General features: G+C 36.7%; 2 protein-coding genes across 4 annotated transcripts; both read right to left on the bottom strand.

Annotated features, from left to right (window-relative positions):
- Nucleotides 1-401: 401 nt before the first annotated feature.
- LOC138304747 (uncharacterized) lies at nucleotides 402-8808 on the bottom strand. Of its 3 annotated transcripts, none has more exons than XM_069244998.1 (4): nucleotides 8604-8808; nucleotides 8122-8360; nucleotides 895-948; nucleotides 402-727 (listed from the first exon to the last, which is right to left on the bottom strand). In XM_069244998.1, coding segments are annotated over exons 1-4 (360 nt in total). In that variant the 5' UTR covers nucleotides 8606-8808; the 3' UTR covers nucleotides 402-662. The 3 variants fall into 3 exon arrangements, with proteins under 3 accessions (XP_069101099.1, XP_069101100.1, XP_069101101.1); XM_069244999.1 differs by having other exon boundaries at nucleotides 8555-8804; XM_069245000.1 differs by having other exon boundaries at nucleotides 8656-8802.
- Nucleotides 8809-14770: 5962 nt separating this feature from the next.
- LOC138304748 (uncharacterized) lies at nucleotides 14771-17419 on the bottom strand. The gene is made up of 4 exons (XM_069245001.1): nucleotides 17374-17419; nucleotides 16735-16773; nucleotides 16429-16548; nucleotides 14771-16019 (listed from the first exon to the last, which is right to left on the bottom strand). Exons 1-4 carry the CDS (start codon nucleotides 17399-17401, stop codon nucleotides 15931-15933), a joined length of 276 nt encoding a protein of 91 aa, XP_069101102.1. The 5' UTR covers nucleotides 17402-17419; the 3' UTR covers nucleotides 14771-15930.
- Nucleotides 17420-18064: the final 645 nt, after the last annotated feature.

Raw genomic sequence — 18064 nt, 5'->3', positions numbered from 1 at the left:
CCTAATATGACCTATCATGTTTAAAACAAATGTATCACCTGTAGTTTTTTGTGGTGTGTCGTTACTTTCACGCCTGTTGTTCCTCCGGTTTCGATACCATTTGACTGACACGTAGAATACAAGAACGATGGCTACAAATCCTAAAACTATTATCGAAACCTGTACTTTTCCACTTAATTTCGGATAGTCTGTATAAAAATAGAAACGTTCACATTATGTGACCTGCGTTAAAAAATGACATACTTAACATACATTTCTGGACGTATAGGTTAGTGGCTAATATGCCAACAAATCACACGCCTGCTATATCATATTGCATCCATACACCAACTAATAATTTATTTTTCAAGTTAAATTATTAATTACATATAACATGTTTTACTTAATAGTGATGACTGAAAACATAACAAAATGCACCAAAACGTTATCATGATTATTATGACAAGAGGGTTTATTGTGTGTTTTATTAGTTTAACGTCCTATTAACAGTTAGGGTCATGTAAGGACGTGTCAGATTTTGTTGGTGGAGGAAAGCCGGAGTACCCGGAGAAAAACCACCGACCAGCGGCCAGTACGTACTTGGCAACTGCCCTACATGGGAATCGAACTCGCGTTTCACAGATGGAGGACCTGTGGCAATATGTCGAGACATCTTAACTACCCTAAGAGGAACGGGAATGTATAGAGATTGACCTACCTCTATTATCTTGTGCTGTGTTACGATCTTCTGAAACAAAAATATAAAATATAATATAACAAACAAACAAAAAAAAAAAAAAAAAAAAAAAACCCAACAACCCCAAAACAAATAAATAAAAGTAGGTCCCAGCTTTGACTGTAGTCAGTGTTTCGTGTTATTTGATTTTTGATGTAATAGAAGGATATAATATTTACCTTGTAATCTGGTGGCATTGGTAGTTGGAAGAACTGTGGTGGTTGTTTGCAAAACTGAAAACAAAACATAAGCATTTAAGTCAATCTCTATCCATCAACATACATTTATATAGCTTGCAGTTTGTACTAGTCTAAAAAGAAATTAAAGGTATAAATTATGATAATACTTAAAAAATTGGTTTGGGAAGGAATGCTTGGCTCATTGTCCTATTTTAAAATAGAGTCATGTTAAGCCGGCTTCCCATGTAAACAATGCGTGTTTTGCATGCCAACAATGCGTGTTTTGCATGCCACCAATGTATCAGATTATGTACGACAAGCTCAAAGTGTATATATTGTATCTAAGGTATGCCAGCTGAATATGCTCAAGGAGTCTGTAAACATTTTGTGTAATTTAGATAGAAATCGGGTATATATCGGGTATATAAACAGAACCTTAAAAGAAATTATGGTTATAATGTTAATGCACTTGTCTTAATGGATGCTGACTAATGTAAAACAGAATACTCACGGCGTTGGCAGTAGTCTGAATGCTGACTAGTGTAAAACAGAATACTCACGGCGTTGGCAGTAGTCTGAATGCTGACTAATGTAAAACAGAATACTCACGGCGTTGGCAGTAGTCTGAATGCTGACTAATGTAAAACAGAATACTCACGGCTTTGATAGTAGTCTGAATGCTGACTAATGTAAAACAGAATACTCACGGCGTTGGCAGTAGTCTGAATGCTGACTAGACTAGTGTAAAACAGAATACTCACGGCTTTGATAGTAGTCTGAATGCTGACTAATGTAAAACAGAATACTCACGGCTGGCAGTAGTCTGAATGCTGACTAATGTAAAACAGAATACTCACGGCTTTGATAGTAGTCTGAATGCTGACTAGTGTAAAACAGAATACTCATGTCGTTGACAGTAGTCTGAATGCTGACTAATGTAAAACAGAATACTCACGGCGTTGGCAGTAGTCTGAATGCTGACTAATGTAAAACAGAATACTCACGGCGTTGGCAGTAGTCTGAATGCTGACTAATGTAAAACAGAATACTCACGGCGTTGGCAGTAGTCTGAATGCTGACTAATGTAAAACAGAATACTCACGGCGTTGAGTGTGAATGGATACTCAGGCGTTGTAGTAGTCTGAATGCTGACTAGTGTAAAACAGAATACCACGAAGTCTGAATGCTGACATGTCGTTGACAGTAGTCTGAATGCTGACTAATGTAAAACAGAATACTCACGGCTTGATAGTAGTCTGAATGCTGACTAATGTAAAACAGAATACTCACGGCGTTGGAGTAGTCTGAATGCTGACTAGTGTAAAACAGAATACTCACGGCGTTGGCAGTAGTCTGAATGCTGACTATGTAAAACAGAATACTCACGGCGTTGATAGTAGTCTGAATGCTGACTAGTGTAAAACAGAATACCAGGGAGTACTGAATGCGACTACGAATACTCACGGGTTGTAGTAGTCTGAATGCTGACTAGTGTAAAACAGAATACTCACGCGTTGTAGTAGTCTGAATGCTGACTAGTGTAAAACAGAATACTCACGGCGTTGGCAGTAGTCTGAATGCTGACTAATGTAAAACAGAATACTCACGGCGTTGATAGTAGTCTGAATGCTGACTAATGTAAAACAGAATACTCACGGCGTTGGTAGTAGTCTGAATGCTGACTAGTGTAAAACAGAATACTCACGGCGTTGGTAGTAGTCTGAATGCTGACTAATGTAAAACAGAATACTCACGGCGTTGGCAGTAGTCTGAATGCTGACTAATGTAAAACAGAATACTCACGGCGTTGGCAGTAGTAGTCTGAATGCTGACTAATGTAAAACAGAATACTCACGGCGTTGAGTAGTCTGAATGCTGACTAATGTAAAACAGAATACTCACGGCGTTGGCAGTAGTCTGAATGCTGACTAATGTAAAACAGAATACTCACGGCGTTGGTAGTAGTCTGAATGCTGACTAATGTAAAACAGAATACTCACGGCGTTGTAGTAGTCTGAATGCTGACTAATGTAAAACAGAATACTCACGGCGTTGGTAGTAGTCTGAATGCTGACTAGTGTAAAACAGAATACTCACTCGTTGAGTAGTAGTCTGAATGCTGACTAATGTAAAACAGAATACTCACGGCGTTGGCAGTAGTCTGAATGCTGACTAATGTAAAACAGAATACTCACGGCGTTGGCAGTAGTCTGAATGCTGACTAATGTAAAACAGAATACTCACGGCGTTGGCAGTAGTCTGAATGCTGACTAATGTAAAACAGAATACTCACGGCGTTGGTAGTAGTCTGAATGCTGACTAGTGTAAAACAGAATACTCATGTCGTTGACAGTAAATGCTGACTAATGTAAAACAGAATACTCACGGCGTTGGTAGTAGTCTGAATGCTGACTATGTAAAACTGAATACTAATGTAAAAAACAGAATACTCACGGCGTTGGCAGTAGTCTGAATGCTGACTAATGTAAAACAGAATACTCACGGCGTTGGAGTAGTCTGATGCTGACTATGTAAAACAGAATACTCACGGCGTTGCAGTAGTCTGAATGCTGACTAATGTAAAACAGAATACTCACGGCGTTGGTAGTAGTCTGAATGCTGACTAATGTAAAACAGAATACTCACGGCGTTGGTAGTAGTCTGAATGCTGACTAATGTAAAACAGAATACTCACGGCGTTGGATAGTCTGAATGCTGACTAATGTAAAACAGAATACTCACGGCGTTGAGTAGTCTGAATGCTGACTAATGTAAAACAGAATACTCACGGCGTTGGCAGTAGTCTGAATGCTGACTAATGTAAAACAGAATACTCACGGCGTTGGTAGTCTGAATGCTGACTAATGTAAAACAAATACTGTTGGATAGTCTGAATGTGACTAAAAACAGAATACTCATGTCGTTGACAGTAGTCTGAATGCTGACTAATGTAAAACAGAATACTCACGGCGTTGGTAGTAGTCTGAATGCTGACTAGTAAAACAGAATACTCACGGCGTTGGAGTAGTCTGAATGCTGACTAATGTAAAACAGAATACTCACGTGCGTTGGTAGTAGTCTGAATGCTGACTAATGTAAAACAGAATACTCACGGCGTTGGAGTAGTCTGAATGCTGACTATGTAAAACAGAATACTCAGCGTTGGATAGTTGAACTGACTATGTAAAACAGAATACTCACGGCGTTGGCAGTAGTCTGAATGCTGACTAATGTAAAACAGAATACTCACGGCGTTGCAGTAGTCTGAATGCTGACTAATGTAAAACAGAATACTCACGGCGTTGGCAGTAGTCTGAATGCTGACTAATGTAAAACAGAATACTCACGGCGTTGGAGTAGTCTGAATGCTGACTAATGTAAAACAGAATACTCACGGCGTTGGTAGTAGTCTGAATGCTGACTAGTGTAAAACAGAGATACTCAGTCGTTGATAGTAGTCTGAATGCTGACTAATGTAAAACAGAATACTCACGGCGTTGGTAGTAGTCTGAATGCTGACTAGTGTAAAACAGAATACTCATGGCGTTGATAGTAGTCTGAATGCTGACTAATGTAAAACAGAATACTCACGGCGTTGGTAGTAGTCTGAATGCTGACTAGTGTAAAACAGAATACTCATGGCGTTGACAGTAGTCTGAATGCTGACTAGTGTAAAACAGAATACTCACGGCGTTGGCAGTAGTCTGAATGCTGACTAATGTAAAACAGAATACTCACGGCGTTGGTAGTAGTCTGAATGCTGACTAGTGTAAAACAGAATACTCATGTCGTTGACAGTAGTCTGAATGCTGACTAATGTAAAACAGAATACTCACGGCGTTGGTAGTAGTCTGAATGCTGACTAATGTAAAACAGAATACTCACGGCGTTGGTAGTAGTCTGAATGCTGACTAGTGTAAAACAGAATACTCACGGCGTTGCAGTAGTCTGAATGCTGACTAATGTAAAACAGAATACTCACGGCGTTGGTAGTAGTCTGAATGCTGACTAATGTAAAACAGAATACTCACGGCGTTGGCAGTAGTCTGAATGCTGACTAATGTAAAACAGAATACTCACGGCGTTGGCAGTAGTCTGAATGCTGACTAATGTAAAACAGAATACTCACGGCGTTGGTAGTAGTCTGAATGCTGACTAGTGTAAAACAGAATACTCATGGCGTTGGTAGTAGTCTGAATGCTGACTAATGTAAAACAGAATACTCACGGCGTTGGTAGTAGTCTGAATGCTGACTAGTGTAAAACAGAATACTCATGTCGTTGATAGTAGTCTGAATGCTGACTAATGTAAAACAGAATACTCACGGCGTTGGTAGTAGTCTGAATGCTGACTAATGTAAAACAGAATACTCACGGCGTTGATAGTAGTCTGAATGCTGACTAATGTAAAACAGAATACTCACGGCGTTGGCAGTAGTCTGAATGCTGACTAATGTAAAACAGAATACTCACGGCGTTGGCAGTAGTCTGAATGCTGACTAATGTAAAACAGAATACTCATGGCGTTGGTAGTAGTCTGAATGCTGACTAGTGTAAAACAGAATACTCACGGCGTTGGCAGTAGTCTGAATGCTGACTAATGTAAAACAGAATACTCACGGCGTTGGTAGTAGTCTGAATGCTGACTAGTGTAAAACAGAATACTCACGGCGTTGGTAGTAGTCTGAATGCTGACTAGTGTAAAACAGAATACTCACGGCGTTGGCAGTAGTCTGAATGCTGACTAGTGTAAAACAGAATACTTACGGCGTTGATAGTAGTCTGAATGCGTTGACAGTTGTCTGAATGCTGACTAATGTAAAACAGAATACTCACGGCGTTGGCAGTAGTCTGAATGCTGACTAGTGTAAAACAGAATAATCACGGCGTTGGTAGTAGTCTGAATGCTGACTAGTGTAAAACAGAATACTTACGGCGTTGGTAGTAGTCTGAATGCTGACTAGTGTAAAACAGAATACTCATGTCGTTGACAGTAGTCTGAATGCTGACTAATGTAAAACAGAATACTCACGGCGTTGGTAGTAGTCTGAATGCTGACTAGTGTAAAACAGAATACTAACGGCGTTGGTAGTAGTCTGAATGCTGACTAGTGTAAAACAGAATACTCATGTCGTTGATAGTAGTCTGAATGCTGACTAATGTAAAACAGAATACTCACGGCGTTGGTAGTAGTCTGAATGCTGACTAGTGTAAAACAGAATACTCATGTCGTTGACAGTTGTCTGAATGCTGACTAGTGTAAAACAGAATACTCACGGCGTTGGCAGTAGTCTGAATGCTGACTAATGTAAAACAGAATACTCACGGCTTTGATAGTAGTCTGAATGCTGACTAATGTAAAACAGAATACTCACGGCTTTGATAGTAGTCTGAATGCTGACTAATGTAAAACAGAATACTCACGGCGTTGGTAGTAGTCTGAATGCTGACTAATGTAAAACAGAATACTCACGGCGTTGGTAGTAGTCTGAATGCTGACTAATGTAAAACAGAATACTCACGGCGTTGGCAGTAGTCTGAATGCTGACTAATGTAAAACAGAATACTCACGGCGTTGGCAGTAGTCTGAATGCTGACTAATGTAAAACAGAATACTCACGGCGTTCATAGTAGTCTGAATGCTGACTAGTGTAAAACAGAATACTCACGGCGTTGATAGTAGTCTGAATGCTGACTAATGTAAAACAGAATACTCACGGCGTTGGTAGTAGTCTGAATGCTGACTAGTGTAAAACAGAATACTCATGTCGTTGACAGTTGTCTGAATGCTGACTAGTGTAAAACAGAATACTCACGGCGTTGGCAGTAGTCTGAATGCTGACTAATGTAAAACAGAATACTCACGGCGTTGGTAGTAGTCTGAATGCTGACTAATGTAAAACAGAATACTCACGGCGTTGATAGTAGTCTGAATGCTGACTAATGTAAAACAGAATACTCACGGCTTTGATAGTAGTCTGAATGCTGACTAATGTAAAACAGAATACTCACGGCTTTGATAGTAGTCTGAATGCTGACTAGTGTAAAACAGAATACTCACGGCTTTGATAGTAGTCTGAATGCTGACTAATGTAAAACAGAATACTCACGGCTTTGATAGTAGTCTGAATGCTGACTAATGTAAAACAGAATACTCACGGCGTTGATAGTAGTCTGAATGCTGACTAATGTAAAACAGAATACTCACGGCGTTGATAGTAGTCTGAATGCTGACTAATGTAAAACAGAATACTCACGGCTTTGATAGTAGTCTGAATGCTGACTAATGTAAAACAGAATACTCACGGCTTTGATAGTAGTCTGAATGCTGACTAATGTAAAACAGAATACTCACGGCTTTGATAGTAGTCTGAATGCTGACTAATGTAAAACAGAATACTCACGGCTTTGATAGTAGTCTGAATGCTGACTAATGTAAAACAGAATACTCACGGCTTTGATAGTAGTCTGAATGCTGACTAATGTAAAACAGAATACTCACGGCTTTGATAGTAGTCTGAATGCTGACTAATGTAAAACAGAATACTCACGGCGTTGGCAGTAGTCTGAATGCTGACTAATGTAAAACAGAATACTCACGGCGTTGGCAGTAGTCTGAATGCTGACTAATGTAAAACAGAATACTCACGGCGTTGATAGTAGTCTGAATGCTGACTAATGTAAAACAGAATACTCACGGCGTTGGCAGTAGTCTGAATGCTGACTAATGTAAAACAGAATACTCACGGCGTTGATAGTAGTCTGAATGCTGACTAATGTAAAACAGAATACTCACGGCGTTGATAGTAGTCTGAATGCTGACTAATGTAAAACAGAATACTCACGGCGTTGGCAGTAGTCTGAATGCTGACTAGTGTAAAACAGAATACTTACGGCGTTGATAGTAGTCTGAATGCGTTGACAGTTGTCTGAATGCTGACTAGTGTAAAACAGAATACTCACGGCGTTGGCAGTAGTCTGAATGCTGACTAGTGTAAAACAGAATACTCACGGCGTTGATAGTAGTCTGAATGCTGACTAATGTAAAACAGAATACTCACGGCGTTGATAGTAGTCTGAATGCGTTGACAGTAGTCTGAATGCTGACTAATGTAAAACAGAATACTCACGGCGTTGATAGTAGTCTGAATGCTGACTAGTGTAAAACAGAATGCTCACGGCGTTGACAATTGTCTGAATGCTGACTAGCGTAAAACAGAATACTCACGGCGTTGACAGTAGAAGTGACACTGAGAGAGGTTCCCTCCGTCATAGTCCGGCGTGTTACACACATTTGGGTTACAGTGGAAACACTCCTGTCGGTGACAATATTCCGTTTTGATATTGCAGGACCACTCTCCGCACTGAATATCGATAAATTCGGGGGCGGGTTTTGCTGCTGTCGGGACGGTCATTGCAGTGGTCGCCAGGAAAATGGCAATCTGATATACCATCTCTTTCTTCATCCTAATTAAGTCAAAACATTTAATATCAACGAAATTACTTCTTACTGCGAATTCAACACGTTACAATCACGGATAGTATATGACAACCATATCAAAATACACACTGTGTACCTTTCTTTTACATACAGACTATATTGTATATACTAAAGTACTATATCTATTATAAACAAAGCGTATTTATACATCCCCACTCACCTTCAAACACACGCTACTTAAAAACCTTCACTTGATGATAATCACTTACATTAAATAAAAACGTTGCAGGTTAACAGAAAGAACATTTTAAATCAACTCACTGACAATCTTCCTTAGTCTACCTAATGATGCGTTTCCAGTTCTAGTTTTATAATAAGTGACTTATAAATTACCCCTGCCAGTAAGCAGTGACTAAGCAGTGGAAATTTTCGTTTATTTTTAGAGATGGGAAATCCAATGCTATACTTACCTTATTTTATGTGTTTTACCTACATGTATATGCCCATAAGACATGTGCACATGTGAAGTCGTACCCGGAAACGAATTATACGTTGCGGTACGTTAAACCCCTCAACTGAACTTGCACAGGTAAAACTATTCCTCGCTCAAAATGTTATCCTCAAGTTTAATGACATATAAAATGTAGATGTACGTCTTGATTATACCCCCGCAACGAAGTCAGTGGGAGGGGTATACTGGAATCTACGATGTCAAATTACAACTACGTTATTGAATAAGTTGTACATTTATAAATTGACAAAGTGTACATGACCATTTACTCTTAAGTAGTTTTTCTTTTATAAATTGACAAAGTGTACATGACCATTTACTCTTAAGTAGTTGTACATTTATATATTGACAAAGTGTACATGACCATTTACGGTGGGCAGGGCAATGTATCGGCGTGAGTTATTAGGAGACTGGTGAATCGGGATGTTAGATTTCAGTCTTGACCTTTGGTTCAGCTTTGATTGATATTGCAGCGATAACGTGACAAACAATAAAACGCAGGCTAACATCAGCTCGACATTCCCTGTAAATGCAGTCAGTTATATAGTATGTGGTCTTCAAATGCAACTTAGACGTTGTCTTGAAAACATGACTTCAGCCGATATAATTGTCTGTATATAGAAAACAACGAGGGGACGTAGTCTGCGTTTTATTGTTTGTCACGTTATCGCTGCAATATTAATCATAGCTGAATTTGTCAATTTATAAATGTATAACTACTTAAGAGTAAATGGTCATGTACACTTTGTCAATTTATAAATGTACAACTTACTTTATCAGGTAGTTGTAATTTGACAAGCTCAAAGGGCCATCGTAGGAATCAGCTTGTCTGTACGTACGTCCCTAGAAAACGTTTATCCAGACAACTCTTGCGACCATCATGCAGGTTGTCCTTTTGTTCAAGTTTTGGTTGTCATGGTAACCAGGTCATACGGGGGGTTTCGAGATCCCAAAACGACGTGGGTTAAATACAGTTTACCGTCGATAAGTCCCACCTTCCGGTGATTATGTTTTCAGATGAATGAGCTTAATTAACCTACATTTAAGGTCACAGGGGTCAAAAAGGGCTAAAATTCTTTAAACGACCTAACTAAGAGGCCTAGAAACATGGTATTGGGCATGTGACATGCCGGGATGAAGGGCTACCAAGTTTGTTCAAATCAATAACCTTGATTATAATTAAAGGTCACAGGGGTCAAATAGACTAAAACATTAAAACATAAATTTCTTGTGAATAAACAAAAGACCTAGAGACCTTATATTGGGCCTGTGACATGCTGGGATAAAGCGCGAGCAAGTTTATTCAAATAAATGGCATTGGCCTTCATTCAAGGTCACTGGGGTCAAACAGGCTAAAATCTTCATTCAAGGTCGAATTCATCAAATTAAAGAGTTCTTTGTATTGCCTTAATTGTTTGTCAATGCTTTATTCTTTGAGGTTCTTTGTTGTGCCAAGTCAGATGACCGTTAAGGCCAATGGGCCTCTTGTTATTGATAGTGTTATTTTCTTCAATATTGATACGTGATTTTAACATTGGTAACTTGGGTCATCTGACCCGAATGTTCAGGATGACCTATCGTCGTCATGTACCGTCCGTCGCTGGGATGAAGGGCTATCTGTTTAATCATTTTTTTCCAAATGAATGTTCTTGACCTTCATTCAAGATCACAGGGTCAAACAGGTTAAAATCTTTATTCAAGGTCAATTCATCAAATTAAAGAGTTATTTTGTATTGCCTTAATTGTTTGTCAATTCCATATCCTTTGAGGTGCTTTGTTGTGCCTAGTTCAGTTTTTCTTATTCTTAATTACATCACTAACACACACACGATATTACTATATAATTTTTTTTTCACATCTGCAAGCACACTCCAACCCAGTTCATACGCCTCTTCATTGTACTGTACACACACATGCATATAGACTAATAGAATCTTACCCTACCTAGAGGGTGTGGCAACAACAATCATAACCCGAGGGGTAATTCATGAACGGTCTAACCCGAGGTTTGCCGAGGGTTGGACATTCAGGAATTCCTCCGAGGGTTGTGATTTTGTTGCCACACCCTCAAAGGTAGGGAATGATTCTTTTTCTCCCGTATACAAAATAAAAAGATGTGATAGCAGCATTTTCACCGCGATACGAACATGATTCCGTCGTCTGCACGTCAATATTGACGACGTCATCGACAATGCACGCCACGGTCAAACGTCACGTAATGTCACGTCATGACGTCACGTAATTTTCTTCAGGTTCAAAAGGTTAGCGCGCGCAATCTGTCATACCTTAGGGGTTGACAGAGAAATCTCCCACGGCTAAAACCGTCGACAAATCAGTGAATGGTGGGAGAAACAATATCTTATCCAATAATTCAGCTTGGCCAATGACTGTGCCGCTTTAAAAATCCCCTGCGAAACCGTTTTGTATATATGACGTCATAATACTTGACGTACAATTCCTTCAGTTTATGGAAAATAAACCTCAAAGATCGAACCAATAGAAATGAGCGTTACATGTGAAATTAAATATTTAAGAAATACAATTGAGAAAAATATCGTTTAACGGAATTATTTACAGACCATGTCGATCTGATTTTCTAGATAGGATAAAGAAGAGGAGGACTATGATACTCTTTACTGTAGACGATGATTTCACCTTTTCAGATTTACGTAGGTAAAACATCATGGAGTAATACATCTAGCTCTGTTGTGGTTGGATGTCAATCAATGATCTAAACTTTTTGCTTTATTTGATTTTTAAGATGTTTCAATTTTAGTCGAAACACCACTGATATTGTTATGAAATTCGTTAAATACTTTGGTTAACATGGCAGTATTTCTTCCATATTCAATTGGAATGCAAGATAATGTCATCATTTTCCTCTTAAGATATTACCAGATAGCGCAAAAAATGTTTCGTCTCCATTATTGACTTTAATTCGCAATTCTTTATCAATTTCGTAGGGTGGGAACGTTAACATTGTTAATATAGTACAGTAAAAAGTTATTCATTAGTTGTGAGGTTCATTTGTAAAAAGACAAGTTTATCTACGTGTATTTGACTCCAAAAGTAATTGGTATCTTTAAGCTATCCCAAATGTTTTATTTATATGCTAATAAGATCGATATCATTGATTGGAAAAACATCACAACACTTTCATTTAGTACTACATACGTAAATCCGACAAGGTGAAATCGTATTCTACAGGAAATAGTGATCTTGCATAATATCATAATGATTACCCTTAAAAGACATTTATATTATCAGTTCGATATGTCATTGTAGAATAACCTAGATAATATTTGTTCATTTCTAAATCTACCAATTTAAATTTCAGCAAATAATTCTCTGCAGAAAGCAATTTGTCCATACATTGAAAATAACGTTGATAGCTAGCATGTCATTGTTTGTCACATTATCATTACACTATCGATCAAAGCTGAACCTAGGCCTGTACACTTGTCATGTTACATTATCACCGTGTACAACTAATTCAGTTAGGTAACTTGACGGCTGATATAGGTCACCGTACAAATTTTGAACAGACTGGAATTCCAGATGCTATTTTGATTTAATGTTTTATAAATAATCGCATTGTAATCTTCCTATTAAGAGAAAGTCCCTTGCTGTATATGAGTGAGACAAGACTAAACACACAGGATATACACTGATAAGAAAATTATCAACACTAATTATATACACTTACACCTGAATTAAACTTTCTCTAATAGGTAAAAAGTCAATTCAACCTGAAATTCACATAAAATGACCTTAATTTTGCATTTGAGTTTCATTTAAATTCATGTCAATTTTATGTGGTTCTTGGTTAGAATTTTGTGTGTGTAAATTCATGTAAATCGGTTAAACGAACAAATTAGGAATCTAAAGTGATTCGTGTATCGTGTACATGTATAAGATATATCGAGAACATACGCACGCGACCGTTACTTCATTCATAAAATCGGAATAACCAATGCTGCACTACCTGACAACTTGAGCGTAATATCTATTGTTATGTGTTACAAAACAAACAAAAGAAATCGTGTTCGAAGTTTGTAGGGACCATCATATAACTCCAGTGCGGTATACATCTGTATACACTGATATATATATTGAATGGATTTGCTTTACCTGTGGCAATAGACTACTTTTAAACCTGCTTTATTGGCCCACAGCTTTTCCGAGATTTTCACGAGACGTCTCTTAATTTTTGAAATGGGAATGTTAAACGAGATTGATGTATATACATAATTTTATAGTTATTAGCTTACCGATAATACTATTACCGCCTTCTGAAGAACCTACTTAAAATAAATCAAATGTTAATTTTCAGAACGCGGGTCGTCTTATGTCTCCCGCCGCCGTCCAAATGACCGTGCGTTAGTCGACTCTCAATGCGCCAGACGGCAAAACAGCGAATTCAATATGCACTGTTCACATAAATTACGCATTTGTTTGGTGTTGTGACATCAATTTAGGCCATGTATATATGTTTTGTATATTATTATTGTCATAAGAATTTTTTATTTTTTGTTTCGGAAACATAGTAGGCCTTGTAATACATGTGTGTACAATAATTTAACAACCAAGCGACAGCGACATAGAGGGGGAAGACTAGCGATAGTTGAACACTTTAGAAGTCATCTACTATGGCTTAGAGAACTAGCCACTTATGTCCACCATCCTAATATTTTTCTATATCATATGTATGAACGATAAGGATATTCCACCAACCTCAGGGTCACTCAATTAGATATCCTCTTCCTTCATACCCTCATATGAAAAGGCAGCTAAGTAGTTAGCTTATTTATGCATCGGAAACACCAATACAAGTTTCATTTTATTAGATATATGTATTTGTTTGTGTTAATTATGTCCTTTTCTATAGCATATAGACTATTTCGAGTTATGCCTATTTTATGGATTTTACATTTTTGACAGTACGAGTTATGCCTCTTGGGGTAGAGAAGGGGCATTTGATCGGTCAATGTGTCCGAAGGTTCCCAGACCCCAAATATTTCAGCAGAAGCCTTAGCGTCAAGCAGCCATATTGATTTTTTTCTGCATCGACAGCTTTAACCTGTTTTGAATTTGGCTTTAAAACTTTAATTTTAACTCCCTCCCTTTCCCATCCTATAAAGGTTTTACTTTGTATATCCCACATATGTTTTTTTTTCGTGCTTTTACTTCATGAAACAAATATATTTTACATGTATTTCCCGGGTTTCATACTTTGTAAACTTTGGTGGCGGTGTTTTTTACTTTGTAAACTCCACATTGGCTTTTTGGTTTAATAATTCTTGAAACAAATATTGTTTTATATGTATTTCACATAAGTTTTGTTATGTATTATATTGGATTATCATTTATCTATTGATTAGATAAATACCCTGTTACCCTCTGTGCGGATGGCCTTATTCATTCAATATGGTTGTTGAATTGTTACTTGTACAGTAAGTGTGTAGATGCATAAAGAGTCCTATAAAAACGTGACAACAAATATACATGTATAAAGGATATATAAACCTGCATCGATTTCATTTAATTATTCCATCCAAGGATATATTATATTACAATAATTTACTGAAATCCATGTTCTCACTTTCTGACGATTGAGTAAATAACTTTATATTTTTAAAATAATTATTTAAATAGGATGTATGCACATATATGCATATACTGCTATAGGTAACTCAAAATAAAACCAAAATACACACACACAAGCAAAGCTAGTGCATGTTTTATTGAAATCATACACAATTTTTGAAGGATATAAATTAGTAATACTATAATAATATAAAATGTATCTACAGAGTATGAATTACATGTTAAGAAAAAGGCTTATTTACCATATGGTGCTCCTGTTAGTAAAACACAATATCATTTGTTAGTTTAAATAGTACACAAATAAAGCTTTATAAACAATGTTCAATTAAAAGGCATATGTTTTTGTATACATAAATGCTTATATAGCGATTAATAACAAATTGACATAGTGACATGCTAATATAGCATAATCTAAAAGAAATTTGAAGATTTAAGGATTGAAATAAGAAACCCAGAGAGAGAGAAAATGATTAAACATCAAAATAAAATACAATACTGCTCTATGAGAATAATGAATAGTCCTGGACAAGATTTCGTTTAAAGATGCTCCACCGCTGACAAACGGCGTTTTTTCACTATCAAAAACAGGAGCAGACGATTTAGTATTTTTCTTCAGTTACAAAAGTTACTTACTTTACACCATTACCAACATCGAAAAGTTTGAGCTTCTAATTTTACTTCAAGTTAGAAAATATAAAAAAAATAATTAATTTCATCCCGAAAAAATTCTGTGGCACTATATCCTATATGGAATGAAGTACCGATTGCGCACGCACCAAGGCAAACTAAATTATATCATATTATTTTTTGTGTTAATTAGACATATATATATACACGATTAAACACCAATTATTGTTCAATTGATGAATATCATTTATGTTCTGTCGGCGATGGAGCATCTTTAAAGATTGCATAGCTTTGTATTTTCTGTACATCATTTGGTAAACCATTGATGCTGTTAACAAGACATTGCTTTGAAATGAATAAAATACAGTTTTGTGTTTAGGCACTATACAATTATTCAAACATGAGAATCTGGTATTTCTACTAAGACTGTCTCTTACAAGACACATATTTCCTGATAGATATTAAGGTATATTTTGGTTAACACATTTATGTAACATGTAACATACAAAGTCTTCTTGAATAAAAAATTATTTTAAGGCAGCAAAACATATCATGAGTTGGGTACACCAAAATAAACCTAGCTGCCTGTTTCTGGGCCTTGAGAAACACGCTTATCAGATTTAAGTTGATACAGAAGTATTAAATCTGAAATGGTGGAAGACTGCTTCAAGAAGTAAATATGGGACAAAGAAGTAAATTCCAACAGTGTAGACAAAATTGTCTATTTTATATCTATCAAGATTTCTTATCTGTTGTCATGGGCGACATCTCGTTCTTATACCGTAATTCACCACATTGTTCCCTTGTTATTTTATGGCACTATTTGTTATACTATTATTTCCATCGTCCAGTCATTTGTTGGATACGACTAGTTCTACAGCCTCCTGGGGGTCTGTTGTACCGGAATAACGACCTTGGGGTGGTTGATTGTTGACTTTTTCTGTAAACATGCGATTCTTATTATCAAAAGGAGATTAATTAAAATGGTCTACCAAGGGAGTATTAAGGTAACAATGCAATAATAGACATTCATCACAACAGATAATTCTTTAAAATTCAGTGATGAAATCATTCTAAAATTAAATGATATTTTCGTTTTTGATAAAAATGACGCGACATTTTTTCCTGAAAAAAAGTATTTATTTTATGTCCAATGTTTGTTACGTAATTGATTACTTTACATTTTTTATATTCACAGGTTTTAATTTCGTGGTACATCGATTCAATTACTTTGCATAACAGCAGTGAAATTCATGATATTTCGCCGGCGTTTTGAATTTCAGGAAAAATGGCGAATAAAGCAAAAACAACTCCCGGGAAAGTTTCCGCTATATAATACATAAACGAACCTGTGGTTAATTGTCTGTTTCCTTTTTTGGTACATTTTTGGTAGATTACAGCTGTAATCACACCAGCCACGTATGTCACTGTAGGTACCACCACCATTATCACTGTGTTAGGTGTCACATCTGAACAAAACATAGTCATCTTCAATTGGCTTCAGTAAAGATGGTAATAATTTAAACCTCGTTTTAACTTACTAAAGATTTTAATACATTAAACAATGGTTTTGAAAATCAAACAGCTTGAGATGTAATGTAAAACGAATTAACAAACTAGTAAATTAATTTATTGATATAAGTTTTGTAACTCACGTGGAGAGTGAAGAGGATCTTCCTGTTGTGGCTGCTGTCCTGTGGAATTGCAAATAAATAGTATATTGATTAAACGTTGTCATGTTAAAGTTATATGTTCCATAACTGGGCGTAGAAAATTGACATGTTTGTTATTCAGTAATGTATTGAAATACAAATCATTTAAAGTAATTCATGACAAATACCTCTGACGCTTTATAAGCATCTGTAACAACACATAATTTATTCACTGTGGTAGTTCTGGTTTATAATGCTTCACGTGTGTTTAGATAAAAACACATCTAAAAAAAGTCACTTAAAACTAATATCACTATAACATGTAGAATGAAATTTTAGACAATAGCTTGGCTTTTTGGTTTGTCATGTGTACTCATTTCACTGCACTCTAGACGTAAATATAGTGATGTTAGGCAGTACTGTCAAAAACCATTTTTGGTTTTTACATAACTTTATACAATTAAAACATATGTATTGTAAATATTATAGTTATAAAAATGTTAATCAGCTGTGGTGGAGAGTAATATATTCAAAGCTCTTCTTGATCGTGACAATGAACATTACGACACATATAACTTTAAGGAATTCACATCATATAACAATAAAAAGTCAGTCTACTGATACCTATTGTATCTAACGTACCTGACGAGGTGGTGAATGACTGAGGCATAGTCGGTAGTGTTGGCGGATTTCTTGCGTTCAACTTTGGCCACTTGTTATAAAACATAACTCTGGGTCTTTTTGTAAAGTTGACAATTTATTCCTGGTTCATGATCGTATAGTGTTCATATTCTTTCTCTCACTGTCACTAGTATATCCAATCTCTCTTGCTATATTCGTTTCATTCTCCGGACTTTCCCTGATGTTCTCTCTCTCGTCGGTCCTGTCTCTCTCTGGTCTCTGTCCGGTCTCTCTCTCGTCTCTGTCCGGTCTCTCTCTCCTAACCCCCGCACCTCTATTTATCCCCAAACTTCCTACGATTCTGAGAAGACTCCAGAACCCTTTTACCTTATTTGGGCCCATGTCCAGTATAAACCGCTTGACCAGCGTTTTACTCCTACCACTAAGTCTAGGCTCTTTACGTAGGTAACGGTATCTAATTAACAATATATGTGTACTTTTAATTAGCTTCGGACATGTATTGAACCCCATTACTCATAATGACCTCTCGCTATGTGTACTACATCTGTAATGTCTACACCTCCCCTGATGATATATATACTAGTTATAACTTCCCTCTGTATAATTATCTATCAATATATGTTATTACATATTTAAGACCTTTTTGTAACACACCTCCCATACTTAAGGAATATTTGTAGTTATGTTAAAT

Source organism: Argopecten irradians, chromosome 12, assembly GCF_041381155.1.
Source record: "Argopecten irradians isolate NY chromosome 12, Ai_NY, whole genome shotgun sequence".
Classification (NCBI taxonomy): Eukaryota; Metazoa; Mollusca; class Bivalvia; order Pectinida; family Pectinidae; genus Argopecten; species Argopecten irradians.
The sequence above is the reverse complement of the archived record's forward strand: the minus strand, read 5'-3'. Positions and strand labels throughout refer to the sequence as shown.